This window comes from Pelobates fuscus, chromosome 2, assembly GCF_036172605.1.
Source record: "Pelobates fuscus isolate aPelFus1 chromosome 2, aPelFus1.pri, whole genome shotgun sequence".
Lineage (NCBI taxonomy): Eukaryota > Metazoa > Chordata > Amphibia > Anura > Pelobatidae > Pelobates > Pelobates fuscus.
In genome coordinates this window covers 231929389-231953059 of record NC_086318.1, presented here as the reverse complement: position 1 = coordinate 231953059, position 23671 = coordinate 231929389, and the positions used below count along the sequence as shown (strand labels likewise).

Here is a 23671-nt window from a genome sequence, read left to right as displayed (position 1 = left end):
AATGGCACACTTTGTTCCGCTCAAAAAGATACCTTCTTTCCAAGAGCTGGGTCATATATTTATACGTGAAATTGGGTCTAGGTATGTTTGTGAGCGACCCTGTGCTGTGAACGTCAAGTCCTCGCAGTTCCTCCCTTTTCTCAAACCAGGTCGTTAACGGGGGGATGGCTGATGGTATCTGTCTTCCAATACAAGGGCAAGATATGTTTCACTGTTTTCAGTATTCGTATAGTCAGGGATTTCTTATTTTGGCTGTTGGGGTCGTAGTGTGGTGTAGGAGATATGCGGTAGGTTTGAAGGGGGGTGGGTTGTCAGAGAACTTTTGTAGCACCCTACTGATCATTTGACAGTAGGGGACTACTTTTGGGCATTCCCACCATATGTGCAGGAATGTGCCCGCCCCTGTGTGGCATTGCCAGCATCCGTTGCTTAGGTCTGGGATAATTTTCTGCAGGGTTTGTGGTGTTCTATACCATAGGGTCAAAACCTTGTATGCCGTCTCTTGGATTCTGCTTGCCAGTGCGCAGTGGTGTGTAAGGTCGCATATTTTGGTCCATTGTTGTTCTGTGAAAATGTCGCCCATCATAGTTTCCCATCTTCCCATGCAAGAAGGGGGTGGGATGTTCCTATTGCGCAGGAGTATAGAGTATAGGTGTGAGATGCCGTGAATGAGCGGGTTAGAGTCAAGTGAAATGTTCTCAAACGTGGGTCAAAGTCCGGTTAAGGTCAGGGTGCCATGGCAAATTTATCAGGAACTGTCGAATCTGTTCGTATTTCAGTCTATGTAGGAAGGTAGGGCGTGGGCCATCAAGGAAGTCACTGAGTTGTTTGATTTTGGGTAGAGAGGGGACGGGAAAGATGAGAGGCCCATTAGTGGGGCCGTTCTGTGCCATACTGCCAGGGTGCTTTCACCAGTGGTTGATGTCGCGAGGCACGTTGTTTCTTTGTTGGGTTTATCCATGCTTTTAGGGAGCCGCCAGCGTGAACTCGCTCGATCTCCTTCCCGGGCTTGACTACTCCGTTCTTGACCCATTCCAGGACACGCTGCAGGTGGGAAGCCTGATAGTAAAGTTAGAAGTCAGGGACTGCCAGACCGCCTTTGAATTTCGGGCGTGTAAGTGTTTAGTATTTCAATCTTGGCGTGCCCTGGCCCCAGATGTATTTAATCATCAGAGACGTTATAGATGGAAAGTACGCTGTCGGGATCAGTATGGGAAGAGTTTTAAACAGGTACAAGATGTGGGGCAATAGATTCATTGCCATGACAGATGAGGCAACTTCAGTTCTTCAAGGTTTTTCTTGAAGTTTGTAGCATCGGGGTGAAGTTGAGAATATACAGTTGAGTAAGGTCTCAGGGTATCCATGTCCCCAGGCATTTGATAGCCCTATAGGACCAGTGAAAGAGGAAGCTCTGGCGTAGTGCATCGGTCCTCTCTGCCGGTAGGTTAAAGGACCACTATAGGCACCCAGACCACTTCAGCTTAATGAAGTGGTCTGGGTGCCAGGTCCATCTAGGGTTAACCCTGCAGGTAAACATAGCAGTTTCTGAGAAACTGCTATGTCTACATTAGGGTTAATCCAGCCTCTAGTGGCTGTCTCATTGACAGCCGCTAGAGGCGCTTCACAGTGAGACGCCAGCGTCCATAGGAAAGCATTGAGAAATGCTTTCCTATGGATTGATTGAATGCGCCTGCGGCTCTTGCCGCACATGCGCATTCAGCAGATGACGTCGGAAGAGGGAGGAGAGTCCGCAGCGCCGGTAAGGTACGAATTTAACACCTTCCTCCCCCTTTAGCCCGGCGGGAGTGGGACCCGGAGGGTGGGGGGAACCCTGTAAGATACATGTTTGTATTAAATGTACTTCTCTTATGTATGTTTATTGGAAAACAAAGAATACCAAATAAAAAATAAAAAGAGAATTTACGAATACACAATTGGCAGCTAATAAACACAAATGAGTAGCCTAGTTTGCTAGTGTGGCTCTGCCCGCTATGGGTTGAACAAATTCGGAGACTAGTATTCTTGTGGTTTTCTTTTTGTGTGTCTGGTACACTGCAAAAGACTTAGCATGGGTTATTTGCATTACTCTGTATCAGAATCAGGATGGCAGGTTTCATAGAGAGCCCCTTTTAATGAATAAGAATAAAAATCTGTAACCTGCTTCATGAGATGAATGAGGACATCTGTGTATATTTACTAAACAAAGGGATTACATCTCATTCATATCAATACTGTTTCAGCAAAAATATGAGGAAATGGGATGTTAAGGGGAGGATGTAATAATTCAGTAATAAATATATATATATATATATATATATATATATATATATATATATATATATATATATATTTTGAATTAACTGTTTTAAGCTAGAGGAGTATCGGTCACAAACCACATTATCAATCGCTGCTTGGGTTGTATTTTGTGGGTACAGATGTTACACATATGTTTCAAGTAGCAAACCACAAACTATCTCCCGGTAGACCTGCACTAAAACAGCTAAAGTGCAGAGACATTCTGCAAAAACCATTCATAAAGGACAGCTTTCCAGTACAATGGGTAAACCTTTTGAGGAAAAATACCCCAAAGTGAAGTTTGTAATGTATTTAAGGTATTTTGGTTAGTTGCAATATATGCAGTATTTACACGTGATACACATATGGAACAATTTAAGGATTGAGATGTAGATAAATCTATTGTGAATTACAAATAGGCAAACTAATTGCCAAGTTTCTGAAGAACTAGAAGAGGGCATTTTATTTGTTGTTACGCTACTAATTTCTATACGACTTGCCAAAAATAATCCATGTGATGGGAGTTGATGGGCTCATCTTTTTTGCAGCTAGTCTGACATTGCTGCTTTCAATACAACCTTGGTAATAGAGTTGGGGGACAAAAGAAAATGTTGTACTCAAAGATAAAACTGTATTTTCCTGATCTCTAACTTGCTTCTCATTAGTAGTGTTTCAATATGTATATACAAGATATTCTCTGTGTAAATTGTCAAACACTTCATGAACATAATTTCTGCCCAGTTCAACAGTCAAAGCAGGTAGATGACCATCGACCACTTTATGCACAGAAGGGGTGAGAGGGTGATGAAAATGTACCTGCGAGTGTAATAGAGCAAAGTAGTTGTCACCTTTCAGTCTTTTTTTTTTTTTTTTCCCCACTTACTGTTTTCAAAAATAAATTTGTAATCTGCCCAGTAGTTTAGTGATTGGCATTCGTTCCATTCACCACATAAGTTGAATGAAACATTTGACTAACTGAGAGCTGACAATGTAAGAGTTAAATGACAAATACTTGAACATTCTGTCTGCAAACTTTAGGATGATGAGATAATGGAATGTACGCTCGTGTGTGTGCCCCACAATTAAATGATGCTTTCAGCAAACTACAATTCCTAGCATGTAAACTTAGCATTGCAGGAAGCTGCACTTATTTTTAAAGAATGGAGAACTCACGGAGATGGCCTTGTTTATAATTTGTATTGCTTTTATCTATGTAAAATGGCACAGAAAGCAGTGCTTTGTGTGTGTTTTTTAACCCCTTCAGGACCGCTGACGGTTCAGGACCGTCAGCGGTAAAACGTGCGTTTGGACCGCTGACGGTCCTGAACCGTCATAACGGTTTTGGGCTACTTACCTGATCGCCGTCGGTCCCACGGCGGCGATCAGTGCTCCACCCGGTCCAGGAGGGTTGCCTGTCTGCCCGGGCAGTCCCCCCTCGGCAGATCAGGACCCCACGGCCATGTGATCACTCGATCACATGACCGCAATAGGGGTCTTTGTATCTGCCTGCAGGGGGACTGTCTGTGCTGACAGCCAGTCTCCCTGCAAGTGTAAAATCATAAAATAAAGTTAAAAAAAAAAACAATCAGTGTAAAAAAAATTATAATATGTGTATATATATGATATATATACATGTATTATATCTATATATATATAATATATGTATATGTATCATATATATAATGTCACACTAAGTGTATTTTTATATTTATATATACGTATATTAATATAAAAATACACTTATATTTAAATTACACACGAATATATACAATATATATAATAACTATATATATGGTATATATATATTATTATAAAATACAAATAATATGTTAATAAAAATAAATAACAAAAAATAAAAATAATTTTTAATAATTAAAAAAAAATTATATATATATGCAATTTTATTCTAACAGTATTTTGATATTGATATATATATATATTTATATCAAAATACACTTAGAATGTAATGATATATATATCTATGTATAAATAAATAAATAAAAATAATACGAAATATACATATGTCCACATACAAAATTACATTATTAATTTCATAAATATACACGTAGACGTCAAATATATAAATATGTATATATATTAAAATTCTACGTGCATATTTATGTAATATTTTTACCTAATTAAGTAATTTTAATGATTGCAATTTGAGGGACCTGCCTGCCAACCCAGGCCAAAAGTCCAGATAATTTAATTTGCTAGCACTGTGCTTAACCCTGTAACTTTCTATGACACCCTAAATCCTGTACATGGGGGTACTGTTTTACTCGGGAGACTTCGCTGAACACAAATATTAGTGTTTCAAAACAGTAAAACATATCACAGCGATGATATTGTCAGTGAAAGTGAAGTTTTTTGCATTTTTCACACACAAACAGCTCTTTCACTGAGGATATTATTGCTGTGATATATTTTACTGTTCTGATACACTAATATTTGTGTTCAGCGAAGTCTCCTGAGTATAACAGTACCCCACATGTAGAGGTTTTATAGTGTTTGTGAAAGTTACAGGGTCAAATATAAGGCTTGATTTTTTTTATTGAAATTTGTCAGATTGGTTAGGTTGCCTTTGACAGCGTATGGTAGCCAAGGAATGAGAATTAGCCCCATGATGGCATACCATTTACAAAAGAAGACAACCCAAGGTATTGCAAATGGGGTATGTTCAGCCTTTTTTAGTAGCCACTTAGTCACAAACACCGGCCAAAGTTAGCGGTTTTTGCATTTTTAACACACAAACAAATATAAATGCTAACTTTGGCCAGTGTTTGTGACTAGGTGGCTACTAAAAAAGACTGGGCATACCCCATTGTAAATACCCTGGGTTGTCTACTTTAAAAAATATGTACATGTTAGGTGTGTTTCGGGGATTTATGACAGATAACGGTGTAACAATGTCACTATTGATACATTTAAAATATATATATATTGAAACAGCAATTTCCTACTTGTATTTATAGGCCTATAACTTGCAAAAAAAAGCAATAAAGCATGTAAACACTGGGTGTTTTTAAACTCGGGACAAAATTTTGAATCTATTTAGCAGTTTTTTTCATTAGCTTTTGTAGAGAAGTAAAAGATTTTTCAAGTAAAAGTCCAAAAACATGTTTTTTTTTTTATTTTTCACCATATTTCATTATTTTTTTTAAATACAATATATGACATAATATAAATACTGGTATGTAAAGAAAGCCCTTCTTGTCTTGAAAAAAACAATATATAACTTGTATGGGAACCGTAAATGAGAGAGCGGAAAATTACAGCTAAACACAAACACCACAAAAGTGTTAAAACTGCTCTGGTCCTTAACGTACAAACATCGCAAAAACAGGCCGGTCCTGAAGGGGTTAAATATATAGACAAAAGTATTGGTAAACACCTCTTAATTGTTGAATTCAGGTGTTTTACTCACACACATTGCCACAGGTGTATACAATCAAGAACCTAACCATGCAGTCTGCATTTTCAAACATTTGTGAAATGTTACTTCAAGTGTGGTACTGTGATAGGATTCCACTTTTGCAATAAGTTGGTTTGGAAAAGTAATAATCCACAGTCAACTGTAAATGGTATTCTTGGAAGAGTTTAAGAACAACAACTCGGCAACAAAGCGGAAGACTACATAGTCAGAGCTGGGTCACAGAGTGCTGATGCTCAAGGTGCGTAAAAGTCATCAATGCTCTGCTGATTCCAAAGCTTAAGAGTTCCAAACTTCCACTTGCATTAATATCCACTCAACATCTGTGTGGTGTGAGCTTTATGGAATGGTTTTCCATGGCCGAGCTGATGCACGCAAGTCTCACAACCCCAAGTTCAATGCCAAGCGTCGGATCGAGTGGGGTAAGGCACTCGACCACTTCACTCTGAAGCTGTGGCATGACTAATCGTGCTAATCTGTTTGGCAATCTGATGGAGTCTGAGTTTGGATACCATGATAACGTTACCTGCCTGACTGCATTGTGCCATCTGTAAAGTTTGGTGGATTTGCAATAATGGCATAGGGTTGTTTTTCAGGTGTTGGACTGGATCCCTTACTTCCAGTGAAGGAAAATCTTAATGCTTCAGCATATCGAGACATTTTGGACCATGCTATGTTTCCAACTTTGTGAAAACATGACCTTGCCCAAATCCAAAAAGAAAGGTCCATAAAGACATGGTCAGATGAGTTTAACCCCTTAACGCCGTTATGGCTTTCCATGCGTCCCCATTGTAATGGGCTTTAAAGCCCCAAAGCCTGCCCAACACTTACCTCCCCTGGGATCTGCTTCAGGGAAACTGCCTGACAGCCCAGGCCCCCCCCCCCCCCCCCCTTGCTGAATCAGAAATAAAGGAGGTAGAGCTAAACACAACCCTGGTCAATCAGCATCTCCTCATAGAGTTGCATTGTATCATTGCATCGCTGAGGAAAGTTCAGGGTCTGCATGCACAGGGTGGAGACACTGAATGGCACCTCTAGTGGCCAGTGGAGTTATCCCTAGGTTGTAATGTAAACACTGCATTTTCTCTGAAAAGACAGTGTTTACTGCAAAAATCCTGAAGGGAATTATTATACTCACCAGAATAAATACAATAAGCTGTAGTTGTTATGGTGACTATAGTGTCCCTTTAAAAAGTTACTCAGAGGTCCAAGCCTGGTGGATGCATGGTACATAGTTTCTACTCCCCAGGGCTAAATTTAAACTTGCCAATAGCTAGTAAAAAGTGTGACCCCTGTTTTTATTATGATGCACTTTTTCATGAAACTAATCCTAAACAAAATTATAACATTGAACATAGCTGCACAAAAGGAAGAATCAACACTATGTAGCAATAGCACATATATTGAAATAAAAATATAAGATTGTCCCCTTTCACAATAAATTTACATTGATTTCATAAACGCACACGTAAAGGACTGCACAGGTATTGTTTCTCATATTTGTCAGTCACTCTGTCTTTGAAAGACAGAGAAACACACTCCCAAACTGACATATTCTCTTGTGACTCCACAATCCAGAATTACTAAAATTCCTCCACAATTGTATACAGACAGGACACAGGCAGTAATTAACCCCTTAAGGACCAAGCTTCTGGAATAAAAGGGAAACATGACATGTCACACATGTCATGTGTCCTTAAGGGGTTAAACAATAAACAAAAACTATGTTTATAGTATACTAAAATATAGTATACTAAATATATATATATATTAACTATAGTATACTACAATATATATAGTAATTATAGTATACTATCAAAATATATTTAGTTAAAACACAAATCTGCACACAGCAGTCAAGCCATAAGACTTCTCCCACAGAAATCTAACTTTAACAGCAATCTCACTACTGCAAGGGATTCTGGGTGGGTATATGCAAATAAGCTCAAACAAGAACCACATTTTTGCGCATATATATACATATATATATATATATATATATGTGTTATGATTTAAAATCGAAGGTACTGCACACGCTTGTCAGAAGTACTTGCCAAGGAGCAATCTCCAGCCTCAGGTAAACCATGACTATGAAAGAGAGCTCTCACTGGACTTTTCATTAAAATATTTATCGTGAATACAGTCACATTACATCAACGTTTCAGTCTATAAAAGACCTTAATCAGAATGTCCAGTGAGACCTCTTCTTCGATATATAGAGAGAGAGAGAGATCCAATTAAACTAAACGTACGTGTGTGTATGTATGTATATATATATGTATACACACACACACAGTTTTAGTTTATTTGGAAAAACATGTACTTATTGTAGCTTTAAATATTCATCTTTTTGATACAGAAAAATCTTTTCAACTGTGGCTAAACCCTTAAAAGGTGAAGTGTATGTGGCAAAAATATATAGCCCAAGACGTTTGTGGTTCTGAAGATAAGTCACTAGCTAGGCAGTAGAACTAACCCTGAAAACCATTGTGGTTACAATCACTAGTTTGTACAACTGTATTGTTCTCAGCAGAAGAGAGTCTGGCCTAATTTGATTTGTAAAGCATGTAAGCATTCTCCCAAACTGAACACATTTACTTTCATCAATTCAGGTTTCCTTTTCTACACTTTTTCTTTAAATATATAAATACAATTAAAATGTTGTTGTAGTGCATTAAACCACATTATTGAATTTGTGTATTACCTTTAAACGTATTTATTATGCAACAAGTAATTCTGGTATTGAAGTTGGAGGTTTAGGTCAACTTTTTCCCCACAGGGTAGACGTGACCCACTTTATTTAAGTAACGCATTAAAATATGCACACAAATGATCTTTTAATGTTCCTGCTGCTACTGCAATTTTAATGAATACATTATCATTTCAATTTCTCTATTGTTTTAATAGTATTTGAGAGAAATGCAACTATAAGACATTTCTGAAGAACACTAGGAAGAGATGAGCTCAATCTCTCCCCTGCTATGGCAGGAGCTAAATCATTGCTTCTTAACCTCTGGTTCAGGGTCTTTATTATTTTAAAACTGAAGACTGGGTCTAGGTATCTACATAATTTTGGTGCATATGTGAATAATCACAGCCTAAATTAAGGATAGTAACGGATTGCTTAACATTTACCACTTAATACATAAGACCTATTCCTGATGCTGTTATGTATAATGCCATTGCTGTGTAAATTACTAATAATTTCAAGTTGTGGTCTAATTTAAATATATATGTAGGGTAACTGTACTAAGCTGCATTGGACTTTTCCCCAGAAGTACAGGTTGTTGGGGAAAATATTCTGAATATATATATGAAAGCTCCTTAGGGGAGCTAAAACGTTGATGTTTTCTCTCTGAATAAAGAAGATTTCGTATTGAAAATCCTTGGAGTGACGGTATCTTTTTTTAGTTTATATCATTGAGCAACCAAAGCACTGTTTTTTTTTTTTTTACAAACCTTTGGTTGCAGTGCAGGGGTTATTTTATATATATATATATATATATATATATAATCTCTTAAAGGGACACTATAGTCACCTGAACAGCTTTAGCTTAATGAAGCAGTTTTGGTGTATAGAACATGCCCCTGCCGCCTCACTGCTCAATCCTCTGCCATTTAGGAGTTAAATCCCTTTGTTTATGAACCCTAGTCACACCTCCCTGCACGTGACTTGCACAGCCTTCCATAAACACTTCCTGTAAAGAGAGCCCTATTTAGGCTTTCTTTATTGCAAGTTCTGTTTAATTACGATTTTCTTATCCCCTGCTATGTTAATAGCTTGCTAGACCCTGCAAGAGCCTCCTGTATGTGATTAAAGTTCAATTTAGAGATTGAGATACAATAATTTAAGGTGAATTACATCTGTTTGAAAGTGAAACCAGTTTTTTTTTTTTCATGCAGGCTCTGTCAATCATAGCCAGGGGAGGTGTGGCTAGGGCTGCATAAACAGGCTCCTAAATGACAGTGAATTGAGCAGTGAAATTGTAGATTATACTAGCTTTAGTGTAACTATAATCTTAATTTTATTAATGACAGGAGGCGAATATTTGCTTAAGTCTCTCTTTACTAGAACTCCACAGCAGCACATTAACAGAGAGATAAACACCAAAGACAAAAACATAAGGTATCTATATAAGGCTCCTCCTAAGCCACCATTTCCTCTTTCACGCTGCGACAACGTAACATACACAACAATGACAATAACTAAATAAAGAAAATTTCACAACATAACGATGAATGTCATCTGGAAAAACTTCGGATAATGGATGAACTTGATCTTTAACCCGCCAAACGGCCGATCCTATGAAATGAAGTCGAACCATTAAACTGAAACAAAATAAACAGAATCGAAAACACTGATTAGTGAACGAAATGTACTGATAAAACATAAATCCCACGATCCAGTACTGATAGAATAAAGACACGAAATCCATACTAATGACCGTCAATACAGTATAACATGCACTTCCCACAACATCACCCCAGACTAACCAACCTAGCCCAGATAATCAGACAAATCAACAGAAATACAATCAATGCAATCCATCCAAAACAAGGGGGGGAAGAAATCAAAATGGGTGGGAAATATTCGCCTCCTGTCATTAATAAAATTAAGATTATAGTTACACTAAAGCTAGTATAATCTACAATTTTATAGCATGACAGGAGGCTTCATATTTGCTGTTTTAACGCTCCGACAGCAAAGCAAAAGAAGCATATTCCGACAGTCTAAAGTAAAATAGGCAAAAAAACTCTACACGGGACCCGTCCGCCGAACGCAAAATGTCCTGAAGGGAAGCGCTCACCCAAAAAGCTCCGGAAGCTGCGGCGCCCCTAACCAAAAGCGCTCCGAAGGTCGCATCCACGCCTGCCAGAGCCAAAAGACATCTTATCCATCGCGCCAGTGCCTTCGCTACACGAAGCTTAGGCGAGTCCTAGAAGTAAGGGCATGACTTGGTACGTCTAAGCACCTTGACGGAGATCCCCTCTGGAGAAAAACGAGAAAGCGCCGACATCGAAGGCCCGGACATCCGAAACACGTCTGAACGAGACCAGACACAACAAGAGGGCAAATTTCGCTGAAAGCTGGCGAAAAGAAAGGTCCTGGTTATCAGGCCAATTCCGAAAGAACGCCAAAACCAAACGCACGTCCCAGAGGGAAGAATACTTGGGCGCCGGAGGGCGCACCAGTCTCATTCCACGCAGGAGCCTGCAGACTAGCGGATCCTGGCCGATGGGGAAAACTCGAAGCAGGACATGTGCTGTCGAGATAGCTGATCTAACCACGATAACCGAGCGATATGACCAACCCAGGTCAAAGAGATGAGACAAGAAATTCAGCACGCTAGATACAGGACCCGTAAAGGGATCGGTATCCCGTTGAGAGATAACACCTCCTCATCCCAGAGGCCCAGGAATCCCAGAGAAGGCCACTAGCCGACTGCGATAACGCCTCGACATTCCAGGCACCCCTGAAAGAGTCCAGGGTCATCCCGAATATCGCCTTGCTGTTCCAGGCGGATATATGCAGGAGACACCAGCTCAATCCGGCCTGCACGTCCGAGGCCAGGGAGATCATCTGGTCCTAAGAGGGTCTCTTGCGTAGAGAGTGCGCCTTCAGCCGCTGCATGGCCCTGTAATGTAGTGGGCCCGGGTAGAACGCCTGTATCGAGGCCAAGAGGAGACTCACCATGCGAGCCAACCTCCGGAGGGGAGTCCGGTCTTGTCGAAAACACGTCTGATCTCCTTCCGAATGGCCGTTATCTTCGCCACAGGCAGGCGGAGAATGCCGTCTTGCGCAACGACTACGAAACCCAAGAATTCCACCGTCTGCGCAGGCTCCAAGGCAGATTTCTTCAGAATGACCACGAACCCCAGGCATTCCAACGAGGAAAACGCAGAGCGCGTCCGAAATCTGAGCCCGGCGGGGTCCTCGCAAAGATAAGCAAGTCGTCCAGATAGATGATGCAGCGTACGGCCTCTGATCTGAATTGGGTGACCACCGGTTTCAGGAGCTTGGTGAAGCACCAAGGGGCCGAGCTGAGGCTGTAGGGGAGGCATGGGAATTGGTACGGAGAGTCTCTCCATACGAATCAGAGGGGACTGCGACAGGCCCCGTCCACCGGGACGGAGAGGTAAGCGTCTTCTAGGTCCAGTCTCGTGACCCAGTCTACTGGCCAGAGAAGGCATCGAAGAAGGTGAATGCCCACCATCTCGAAGTGGTTGTATACCACGAAGGCGTTCATTTCTCCTAAATTGATCACTGGACGGAATTCTACAGACTTCTCCCTTACCAGGAGAAAATCGAGCTGACGAAACCCCCTAAATCCGGGGCCTGTAGGACCGCGCCTTTGGCTAGCGGAGCTCGAACTTCCACCTCCAACAAGGGCTGTTGGCCTCTTGTGATGACGGGGATCCTCGGGCGTCCAACCTGTGTAGGGGAAGAGTGGAAGTCTGTGACATAACTCCGCACTGTCCCAAGGACCCATACGTCTGAAGGTAACCGTGGGCGGAAGACCTTCCCGATCGAAGACTTCGCTTTATCCCGGGAGGTAAACCGAATAACCTGTTTCTGCAGTTCCTCAACGAAAGGCTCCCTGAACAGCAGACCTTTAGCCAGGGGACCCACATCTTCGGCTCCCAAATCCGACAGCTTGTTGTCCATATGGAAGAGTGCCGTCTTCCTGGGTTCCGTGCAAAAAGGCCACAGTGGCATTGCCCAGCAGGCAAATGTAACAAAGTGCCCAGTCCCTCATGGTGGCTGGGTCCAGAGCCCTACCTTCTGTGAAGGCCTCGTCTGTTAGGGCCAACATCCGGGGTAACCGCCACCCTGTCCGGCAGTACCGGTCTGGGGCATTCCGCCCGCAGCTTCTTGCAGGCCTCACTTCCAAGGGGTCTACGGACCCAGTAGCGCACGAATTGTGCCAAGTGGTCGGGCAGTGACTAGTCCGAGGACCTGGGGCGTCGGATAGATTGAGGCTCTAACAGAGGTTCTCCAGTAGTGCCCAAAAGGGTATCGTCCCCCAACATTGTCGTGGGGGCCCTAGTCGGTGGCGCGTCTTCCTCTTCCCAGCGTCCACCGAGACCCTCGCCAAGGTCCTCAACCCAAACATCTTCTCCATCTGAGGGAGGCTGGTCTGCCCGCCACACATCCAGCGCGGCCAAGGTGGGGGGGGGGTAAGGAGGCCTCCTCCCCTGCGCCCGATAGGCGGTGGCGCCTGGCTGGCGAGGTTGTCAACCTCAAACCACGTCACTTCGCCGGAGTCTTGCCCGTCCGGGAGCGTGGTTCAGGGTCTTCACCCTTTCAATAGCGCGTTTGCGCACTTGCCTGCTCTCGCACCTGAGAGTCTGACTCATCCGAGTCTTCTGCCAAATGAGGGGTTCCACACACACCCCTGTCCATATGTGGTTGAGGGAGGGCCCTAGCCAGGGCTTTTTCAACAGATGCGGTCACAGCCGCATTAAGTAAAACCTGCAAATTCTGCTCCTGTGCAGAGGCGTCCATAAAGTCTGAGTCTATGATACTTGATACCTACGAAGCTAGAAAACAGGTATCATTAGCAGGCAAAAGGGGCAGCACCCCTAGTGTTGGCAGAGGCAAGTAATAATGCATGCAGGCTCAACAAACCGTTATCCAGGGTATGGAGCCACCAGTCCAATAGCATGCATAGTATGGCACAGACAAAGCAGGCCAATCAAGGGGCACAGACAAAGCAGGCCAATCAAGGGGCACAGACAAAGCAGGCCAATCAAGGGGCACAGACAAAGCAGGCCAATCAAGGGGCACAGACAAAGCAGGCCAATCAAGGGGCACAGACAAAGCAGGCCAATCAAGGGGCACAGACAAAGCAGGCCAATCAAGGGGCACAGACAAAGCAGGCCAATCAAGGGGCACAGACAAAGCAGGCCAATCAAGGGGCACAGACAAAGCAGGCCAATCAAGGGGCACAGACAAAGCAGGCCAATCAAGGGGCACAGACAAAGCAGGCCAATCAAGGGGCACAGACAAAGCAGGCCAATTATAAAGGCACAGACAAGGCAGGCCAGTATAAGGGTACGGGCGGTACCGACCCAGAGGTATAATGCAGGCGGAAACCTAAATCCTTTTAGACATGTAGTAGAATCTTGACTATTAGGGTGCAGGGTAGAGACGAAGCTGGGTCCTTATAGGCAAGGTTCTTCAAGATAGCGAAAATCTTTAGTTTTTATATGGTTGTGCCTAATCCATTAGGCCACAAAATACGAGTGCCGTGCTCAACCACCCAGATGGGGCCTGAACCCACAATCCCTGGCTTTGGACGCCAGTGCTACCTCCATCAGGCAACTGAGGCTTGATTAGAGCAGTCCTAGTTCAATAAGTGGGTAAGGACACCAGGCAGGGACACCTGCAGGAGGCACGCAGTGCCATGTGGAAGTCAGGAAAACCAATAAACTGTAAAACCATGTCCATAGAAAAACATGCAGGGCAAGCACACATGCAAAGAATCGAAAACTAAAGTCTATTGCTTAGTTACTTGGGGAGGTGAGGGGGATTGAATCTGCGACCCTCATATATGGGGCATAATTGATGATGCAAGGGCTCACAGAGCTGCCTCACATGGACAGAAAAGAAAGCGGTCACCAAAAAATACAAACCGCCCAGGAGAAGGGGAAACACACTGGATCAACTAGTCACTGTACCTTAATAAGGCAGTGACGCGCGCGGCATACACAGTGGAGAGCCGCGCACCCGCTGCCCGACCACGTGGTCGCGGGGAGGGTGACCGGGAGCGGAGGCTCCCGCGGCAAATGAGTAGATCCCTGCTCCGTCCCCCACTCTGATAACAGTGTTAGCGAGTGAGCGGGGACGCGGGCAGGGCAAAGAACAAAACGGGGATTCCCGCTCGGCGGACGAAGCCGGCGGGCGGGAATCAAAGGCAACACACGAGGGACCGCAGGAGTCTTTCTCCGCGGTCCCGGTGGTCGGCACGGGGAGCGGTCGGAAGACCGCTTCTCGACGACCACCACGGCCAATAAGCCAGAGGAAACAGAACAAACAATAAAGCCAACAGGGTAAAACAAAACTCCCAAGGAAAAAACAGACACAAAATAAATAAACACATGGTAAACTACCAGTAATCTGTATAAATAAACACATGGTAATCTACCAGTAATCTGTATAAATAAACACATGGTAAACTACCAGTAATCTGTATAAATAAACACATGGCAAACTACCAGTAATCTGTATAAATAAACACATGGCAAACTACCAGTAATCTGTATAAATAAACACATGGCAATCTATCAGTAATCTGTATAAATAAACACAAGGTAATCTATCAGTAATCTGTATAAATAAACACAAGGTAATCTATCAGTAATCTGTATAAATAAACACAAGGTAATCTATCAGTAATCTGTATAAATAAACACATGGCAAACTACCAGTAATCTGTATAACTAAACACATGGCAAACTACCAGTAATCTGTATAAATAAACACATGGCAAACTACCAGTAATCTGTATAACTAAACACATGGCAAACTACCAGTAATCTGTATAACTAAACACATGGCAAACTACCAGTAATCTGTATAACTAAACACATGGCAAACTACCAGTAATCTGTATAACTAAACACATGGCAAACTACCAGTAATCTGTATAAATAAACACATGGCAAACTACCAGTAATCTGTATAAATAAACACATGGCAAACTACCAGTAATCTGTATAAATAAACACATGGCAAACTACCAGTAATCTGTATAAATAAACACATGGCAAACTATCAGTAATCTGTAAAAATAAACACATGAAAAAACTATCAGTATAGTAAAGGAAACATTCCCCAAAGAAAATAAAAGAGCCAGAAAGGCACATAAATCTCACAACCAAGCATAGTTCATAATCATAAATAAATCACACTAAATCCCAAAGCCACCCACTAGAAGCAGGAGGCAGTGGTACTCTGACCTGTACTGATGCAGAGCAGCAAAGAAAGAGGAAATGGTGGCTTAGGAGGAGCCTTATATAGATACCTTATGTTTTTGTCTTTGGTGTTTATCTCTCTGTTAATGTGCTGCTGTGGAGTTCTAGTAAAGAGAGACTTAAGCAAATATGAAGCCTCCTGTCATGCTATAAAATTGCAGGGGAATGATCTATACACTAAAAATGCTTTATTTAGCTAAAGTAATTTAGGTGACTATAGTGTTCCTTTAAGTCTGTGTGTATGGGAGATCAAGAATTATCTTCAAAGGGAGATTCTGTTTAGATAGTTGGGAAGATGATACAGCGCCTGCAAGGCACCGCTACATCCTTGGGAATGTTTCACATTTACATATCAACTAGTCTTCAAATGAGTCTCTATCTAGGAAAACACACCTTAGGGTAGAGGCAAAGGGATGGCTGGGAGAGTTAACACTTAAAGGACCACTATAGGCACCCAGACCACTTCATCTTAAAGAAGTGGTCTGGGTGCCAGGTCCATCTAGGATTAATATAAAAACAAAATCTACAGAAAAGAGAATAGAAACTCATAGAGTAGTATAGTCAATATACATTAATACACCAGTATTACAGGTTACACTCACAAAATTAAATTGATAGTAGGCGTATCTCAATAGTGTAAGATGATATGAGGTCCCAAACACGAGAGCATGGGCATGTAGGAGGAAAGATAAAAGAAACCAAAAATAAGTGCAGATGGTAAAAACTTTTTAATAAATTACACTTACAAAAATGTAGTGATATATAAGCGTATCACAAGATGTATTCCTCCACCATCCTCTACAAAAGCCCAACCCTACGCGTTTCGTCCGTTTCAACCGGACTTCCTCAGGGGTAATAACTTCAGGAATCTCCCGTGCAGTGTGACCCTTCCTTCCTCCGGTGTCGTTTTAAATCACCGGGTGAGGCTCCCGCCTTCCCCAACCACCTATCGTCAGCGGGGAAACCAGCTGTGCTTCATCCTTAGAAAAAGCCTAAGTTCCAAGTTCCAAGTTCCAAGCCTCGTTTTCATGTGCCGTCCTTCCTTCTGCGCATGTGCACAGAACGGCATATTTCTTTCATCACCGGGAGATCAAAATGAAACTTAGTGAACCGTGTAGAGTCCTCATATCTCGTTTTGTAATGTCCCAACGTAGTAGATCCAAAAAAATGGAACACACATAGATAAAAAAAAGATGTATATTACTCGTTTAGGTATTTAAAAATCGTTTAGGTATTTTATTACACTGCCTGTGTGTCTTGCTCCACATAATTGTAACGGGTGAATACTTTGTATTGTTTGTTTGTTTTTTTCCTCCAGCTAGGATTAACCCTTTCTTCTATAAACATAGAAACTCTTTCAGAGAAACTGCTATGTTTATAATAGAAGAATACAAAAAAGTGTGCAGCGCTCGTGGTGAATACACGCAATAGTATCTTGGTGGTGTATCCCAAAGGTGTATGTACACGTAATAAAATCTTAGTGGTATATCCCAAAGGTGTATATATAGGATAAGGGTAAATACCTTATTATGATAGGTCTGTATCAATTCCTATACATAATAAACAAGAAAGAGCATAGTATAATACTGCTTTACAAAGTGGATCAAATATAGCAGTCTTAATGGTCCCACTCACATGGGTTGGAGCCTGTTAGTAAATAAACTGGCTCAGGTAAAAGCGTTTTGGGGAGAAATTTCCACTGTGGTCCACCGGGCTGGAGCTTGAACCTCCGAATATATGGAGAATAGAGCAGGCAAAACACCAATTTTAGAAAATTATCCAATGTATAATTTATTAACAAGCATATAAAATCTTACATTCCAAATTGGGTGATGTCAGCATAAGGCACAACGCGTTTTGACGTCACAATACGTCTTCCTCAGGTGCAGTACTGTATACAAACTCCACATACATTTAAATAAGCTATTTTGCCCGGGAAAAATGCAAAGAATCCACCCCCCTTGTCCCTCATCCAATCGCGTAAGTCCCTTCGGTCTGTAGCTCCGGACTCTAGCGTTGTTGTCCTCACTTCCGCGTTCTTGCGTTCCACCGCTGTTACTTCCGGGTTCACTTGCGTTCCACTTACGATATCTATGCGTTCCACTTACGATATTCATGCGTTCCAGCAGTTTGACAAGTCCGTTTTTGCTTATAGTCATTCAGATTAATTGTCCAACATATATAGGATGAAGTTAGCTCGAGGCAAGGAAGGAAAAAGAGGGGGGGGAAGAGGCATATAAAAAAATCATCAGTTTGAACTACCCTAAACAAGAAAAATACTTAAAAAATCTATCTACAGAATTTATTATAAATACATAATAAGAACATTTGTTAAAAATATACTAAAACATATTAAATATAATTATACATTTCAAAATCAATATTCAAGCCATTTGGAGAGAGGGTTTCCAACTCGAAGATCCATTTCATCTCAGTTTTATTTAGGATCCTTATATGGTCACCCCCTCTCCATGGCTTAAAAACCCTCTGTATTCCCATAAAGTGCAAGTTATTAGTGTCACCATTGTGCATTAGATTAATATGTGCCGATACAGAGTGATTCAGAACTCCCTTTTCTGTGTTCCTAAGGTGTTCAGAAATTCTGACTTTCAAAGATCTGGTCGTGCGTCCTACATATTGTAGTCCGCACGTGCATGACAATAAATAGATCACATTCTTAGTAGTACATGTGATAAATTCTTTTACTGTGTATTCCTTTTTTGTTTTATTGGAGTAAAATTTATCTGTTTTTCTGTTTATAATTTTGCTACTACTGCATGCTTTACAATTTCCACAGTTGTAGAATCCTTTTAAGTCTCTACCCAGTACATCTTTATTTTTTAGGGAGTTTTGGGATATAAAACTACTGGTTAAAATATTTTTAAAATTACTGGCTCCTCTATAGACTATCCTTGGTTTCTCTCCCACAAAAGTGAGTAAGTCTTCATTTTGTCTCAGGATATGCCAGTGTTTTTTAAGAATATTATGAAACCTATAACTTTGAGAGTTAAAATCACATATAAAAGAAACTTGCTTTTCCTGTACAGTATTTTCCTTTCGTTTGTATTTTAAAAGATCTTTCTTGGCTTTGTGCAAATTTCATCGAATTGGGTTTCTACCTGTTCCCTTTCATATCCCTTCTGGTAAAATTGTTTCTTTAAGATATTAGATTGCTCAATAAAAGTATTATCATCAGTGCAATTACGCTTTAAACGCATAAATTGCCCCTTAGGGACATTCGAAAGCCAGGTTTTGAAATGGCAACTGTCGATGTCAATAAAACTATTGACATCAACAGTTTTGAAGAAAGTTTTCGTCTTTATTTGCCCTTTCTCTATAAATATTCTTAGATCCAAAAAATGTACTTCCTGGTCACTAATTTCTGAGGTCAATTTGATGCCCCATGTGTTACTGTTAAGAAAAAGCAAAAAATCATCCAGTGAGGTTCAACTTCCCTTCCATATGAAGAATATATCGTCTATGTACCGCCTATACAGGGTACCCTCAGGGCACTATAGTGCCAGGAAAACGAGTGTTTTCCTGGCACTATAGTGGTCCTTTAAATAAAATAACAGGATAGACAACACTTTGGGCCTTGGGAAAAGAAATCACATTTACATATCAATTGAGCTGAGGAATTGGCTATTTTAATTTTAAAAATAGAAGATACTGACATCACATTAGACTAGGTTGGTAAGACACACACGCAGCACACAACATCTCACAGCACATACACAATGTAGCAGATATTATTAGATGGAATGTGTGTTATGAATGTATTGTAACTCTGTAATACTATAACTCTAACATTCTTCTTCTGTAATATTTAACTGGGCAGATTCTAAGTAAAGAGTTCTCTCTGATAAGAACTATGGTGTAGACTGTTTATTTGTAATATCGGTTAGAATACCTTAGTAGTGCTAGTCATATTTATCTGGACAAGGGGATAAAGATATGTTAGTTCTTGGAAGAGGTGACACAGGGATATTACATTCACTGTTAATACACAACGCAGAGTGGATTTCTCTCAAAAGGATACCAATTGTGGAAGTATTGGTGGTGAGAGAAGAATTATACAACACAGGTGATACTCGAAAAATTAGAATATCGTGCAAAAGTTTATTTCAGTAATGCAACGTAAAAGGGGAAATGAATATATGAGATAGACGCATTACATGCAAAGCAAGATAGCTCAAGCCTTGATTTGTCATAAGTGCGATGATTATGGCTTACAGGAGAGATATAGTCCGCAACATCTGGGGTGCCAAAGGTTGCCTACTCCTGCACTAGAATGTTCTATTCGTGTTTGTCTTTTTCTTATCTATTTTCTTATTTTAATTACAATTATTTATATAGCAACAACATTCTAGTGCAGGGGTAGGCAACCTATGGCACGTGTGCCATGCAGGAATGCATCTACAACGAGGCAAACAAGGCATTTGTCTTGGGCGGCAATTTCCAGGGGCAGCAAAAAACGCTTCCCCTAAATGCCCAGGCAAATACATTGTTTTCCACGTTTTATGGGAGCCCAAGAGCTTGCTGGTTGGCCACCTTTGGGCTCCCCCTGGGCAGGCGGGCAGTGGTTTCCTGGGCGGGCGGCGAGTGAGCACTTTTCCCCTGGGATAGCTAGGGGGATTTCTCATCTGGGGTCCAGTGGGGCTGCTGGGCAGGGAGGTGGCTGGACGTGCAGACAGGAGGGCGTTGAGAGAGCACTTTCCCCTGAGCTGTCTGCTCAGCTCCCTCGCACGACCTGCAATGATCGGCTCCTGGCATCACTCTGCGGTGTGCGAGGGAGCTGAGCAGAGAGCTCAGGGGAAAGTGCTCTCTCGCCGCCCTCCTGTCTGCACGTCCAGCCACCTCCCTGCCCAGCAGCTCCACTGGACCCCAGATGAGAAATCCACCTAGCTATCCCAAACATAGGGAGGCTGGGTGGATTTAAATAAAAAAAATAATAATAATTGTGAGTGTGGGGAAATGTGTGTGTCAGTGAATGTGTGTGAGTGAGTGAGTCTGTCAGTGAGTGTGTGTCAGAGTAAGTGTATGCCTGTCTATCAGTGTGTCAAATCAGTGTGTGTGTGTATGCCATTGTTTGTCAGTGTATATGAGAGTGTGTCTGTCAATAAGTGTGTGTGTGTCTGGCAGTCAAAGTGCGGCCTTGACAGGAAGGGGTGGGGAAATATTAAATTAGGGGGGCACAAAACCTAAATACACAAATAGTGCCATGCATGGCACTCAAGGCTGCTAGAGCCAAAGGACAAAGGACAATCCTCAATTTATGCATTGCAGCATGTAGAGCAAGTGATCTCAGATTACTTTATTCCAGCACTTGTGAATGGGAATCCACACTGGAGTAGAGCAGCTATCGCAGCTCCTGCCCTTGACATGTACCTTGCCAACCTGGTCCCACTGGAACCTAGGAGAGTCACCCACACTACTTGATATACACAGAGCTGCAGAATAACCCTCCGCTCATACAAATAATACGAACAGCCTACACACAATCCGCACAAACTCAACACCACTGACAATCCATATACATGCACACAACTCCACATGCAGCCTCTCACAAGCAATACCCCAAACAGCCCCACACATACACACACTACCAAACACAATGTGACATATCCATCTACACACACAATTCCACAAGCAATTCCACAAGCAGCCCCCATACACAGCCCACATTCATAGGTACATAATGCCACAAACTACTCATGAACATATACAATATAATGGCTCATATACGCACAAATACGATTCAAAGCAACTGCAATATAAATAACACAAGCAGAATACAGCAACATGCATACCACAATTTAAAAAAAAAAAAAATAGGACCGGTACGCTACGGGCCAAAACAATATTATTATAGCATAGTGATGCTAAAAGGTTGCCTAGTGCATAGATTGTTCTAGTGCATAGATTATTCTGCAGCACTGTACAATAGATAAACCATAAATTCTAACAAGACACGATTGACATACTGGAACAGTAGGTAAAGAAGTTTCTGCACAAACAAGCTTACAATATATAATATTCTTATTCTTTATAATCTTGCACATTAATATATATTTGCACACGTTATCCTTAAACCTAACCTGGCCTTAACATGATTTGTGAATGCATTGTTTTCTCATATTAGCATATGTTTGAGACCTTTTTTTTCTTTTTTTTTGTCCTCTTACCTGAGAATTTAACTAAGATTAAAAAGAGAGAAGTGCCCATGCCATTGTACAGAACACTGGTGAGACCTCACTTGGAGTATTGTACGCAGTACTGGAGACCGTATCTCCAGAAGGATATTGATACTTTAGAGAGAGTTCAAAAAAGGGCTACTAAACTGGTTCATGGATTGCAGGATAAAACTTACAAGGAAAGGTTAAAGGAACTTAACATGTATAGCTTGGAGGAAAGACGAGACAGGGGGGATATGATAGAAACATTTAAATACATAAAGGGAATCAAGACAGTAAAGGAGGAGACTATATGTAAAAGAAGAGAAACTACCACAACAAGAGGAAATAGTCTTAAATTAGAGGGGGCAAAGGTTTAAAAATAATATCAGGAAGTATTACTTTACTGAGAGGGTAGTGGATGCATGGAATAGCCTTCCAGCTGACGTGGTAGAGGTTAACACAGTAAAGGAGTTTAAGCATGCATGGGCTAGGCATAAGGCTATCCTAACTATAAGATAAGGCCAGGGACTAATGAAAGTATTTTAAAAAATTGGGCAGACTAGATGGGCCAAATGGTTCTTATTTGCCGTCACATTCTATGTTTCTATGTTTTGGAACACGAATGCATACAGAATATGTATTTATTTTCTTTTTTTAGGAAAGACCAGAGAATTGCCATCACCTGAAACACAGTATGAAATTGTTCCAAAAATTGCCAAAATGATTATCTCTGGAAAGAAACAAACAATGGGATTTGATATTCCAAGGTATGTTCTGTTACCGAATAAGAGCATGATAATTTGTGTTTAATCCTTGCATGTCTAGAAAGTTGACAGAGAAAATAAACATTCAGTTCACATTCAGTGTGATAGTACAGACTATGATCTCTGTCTGTCTGTATGTATAAAGATCAGTGGCACTTACTGATCTTACTTACGAAATTATTCTTTATTATTCTTCATATGGTCGATGGTTGGTACAGTGATTATTTGTGGTGACATGACAGCCGTAAAAATCTTCACTTATATTTTAATGGGAATCTGTTAGGCACTTGCCTTACCCTTCAATTCAGTGTCACATTTTCCTTAGATGGATATTACACTTCTGTAACTCCCACCTCAGGTCCCTCGGTCTTCATTGATTTACCCTGCTTGGGGATGCTTCCCCAAGTAGACCAAACCTTATGTATGGCTTAAGTACCATCATGCTAGCTCCTCTATGGAGCTTCTATACTCCCTGGCCAGCTTTGTGCTGTGGTAGCAATACTTGCAAGAATAGAATGAACATTTGTGGGAAAACTCTTTTGCTCTCCCTCTAATTCAAATCTGAAATGATAGGTGGGAGAAAGACCTAGCATGAAGGTGTTGATATAGATAGCATTTTTAAAAAACAATCAAAAAAAAAAAAAAGAAACAAACAATCCTGATCAGTTTTACTGCATAATTTCCGTTTCCGGTTATGAAATAAATCAAATTTTTCTTTACAATTTTTATATAGTAAATAGTATTTTAGACAAGCTTTACAAATTTTTTACACGGAAGTACAAGTTAATAATTAGTGAATCAATTAAATGTTCAACACACAAATTTAATTTCTGTGGTTTGTGTTTGCATTTCTTTTTATTGTAGTATATTTAGTTTGAGAACTATGTTTTGTCATCTGGAACAGGATATGAGAATAACTGAAAAAAGGATAGGACTATGTCTCATATGGACAGGTGGAGTGAATTGAGTCAAATTTGAGAAAGCAACAACCGAAAAAAAAAAAAATTGAGAACAAGCCAATAGCA

General features: G+C 41.1%; 1 protein-coding gene across 1 annotated transcript in view; it reads left to right on the top strand.

Annotated features, from left to right (window-relative positions):
• Positions 1–23671, top strand: part of HBS1L (HBS1 like translational GTPase) — a 96163-nt gene that overhangs the window by 45718 nt on the left and 26774 nt on the right. The window contains exon 5 of the mRNA XM_063443253.1: positions 22541–22649. Coding sequence (XP_063299323.1) covers positions 22541–22649 — 109 coding nt within the window. The remainder of the gene's footprint in view (positions 1–22540; positions 22650–23671) is intronic.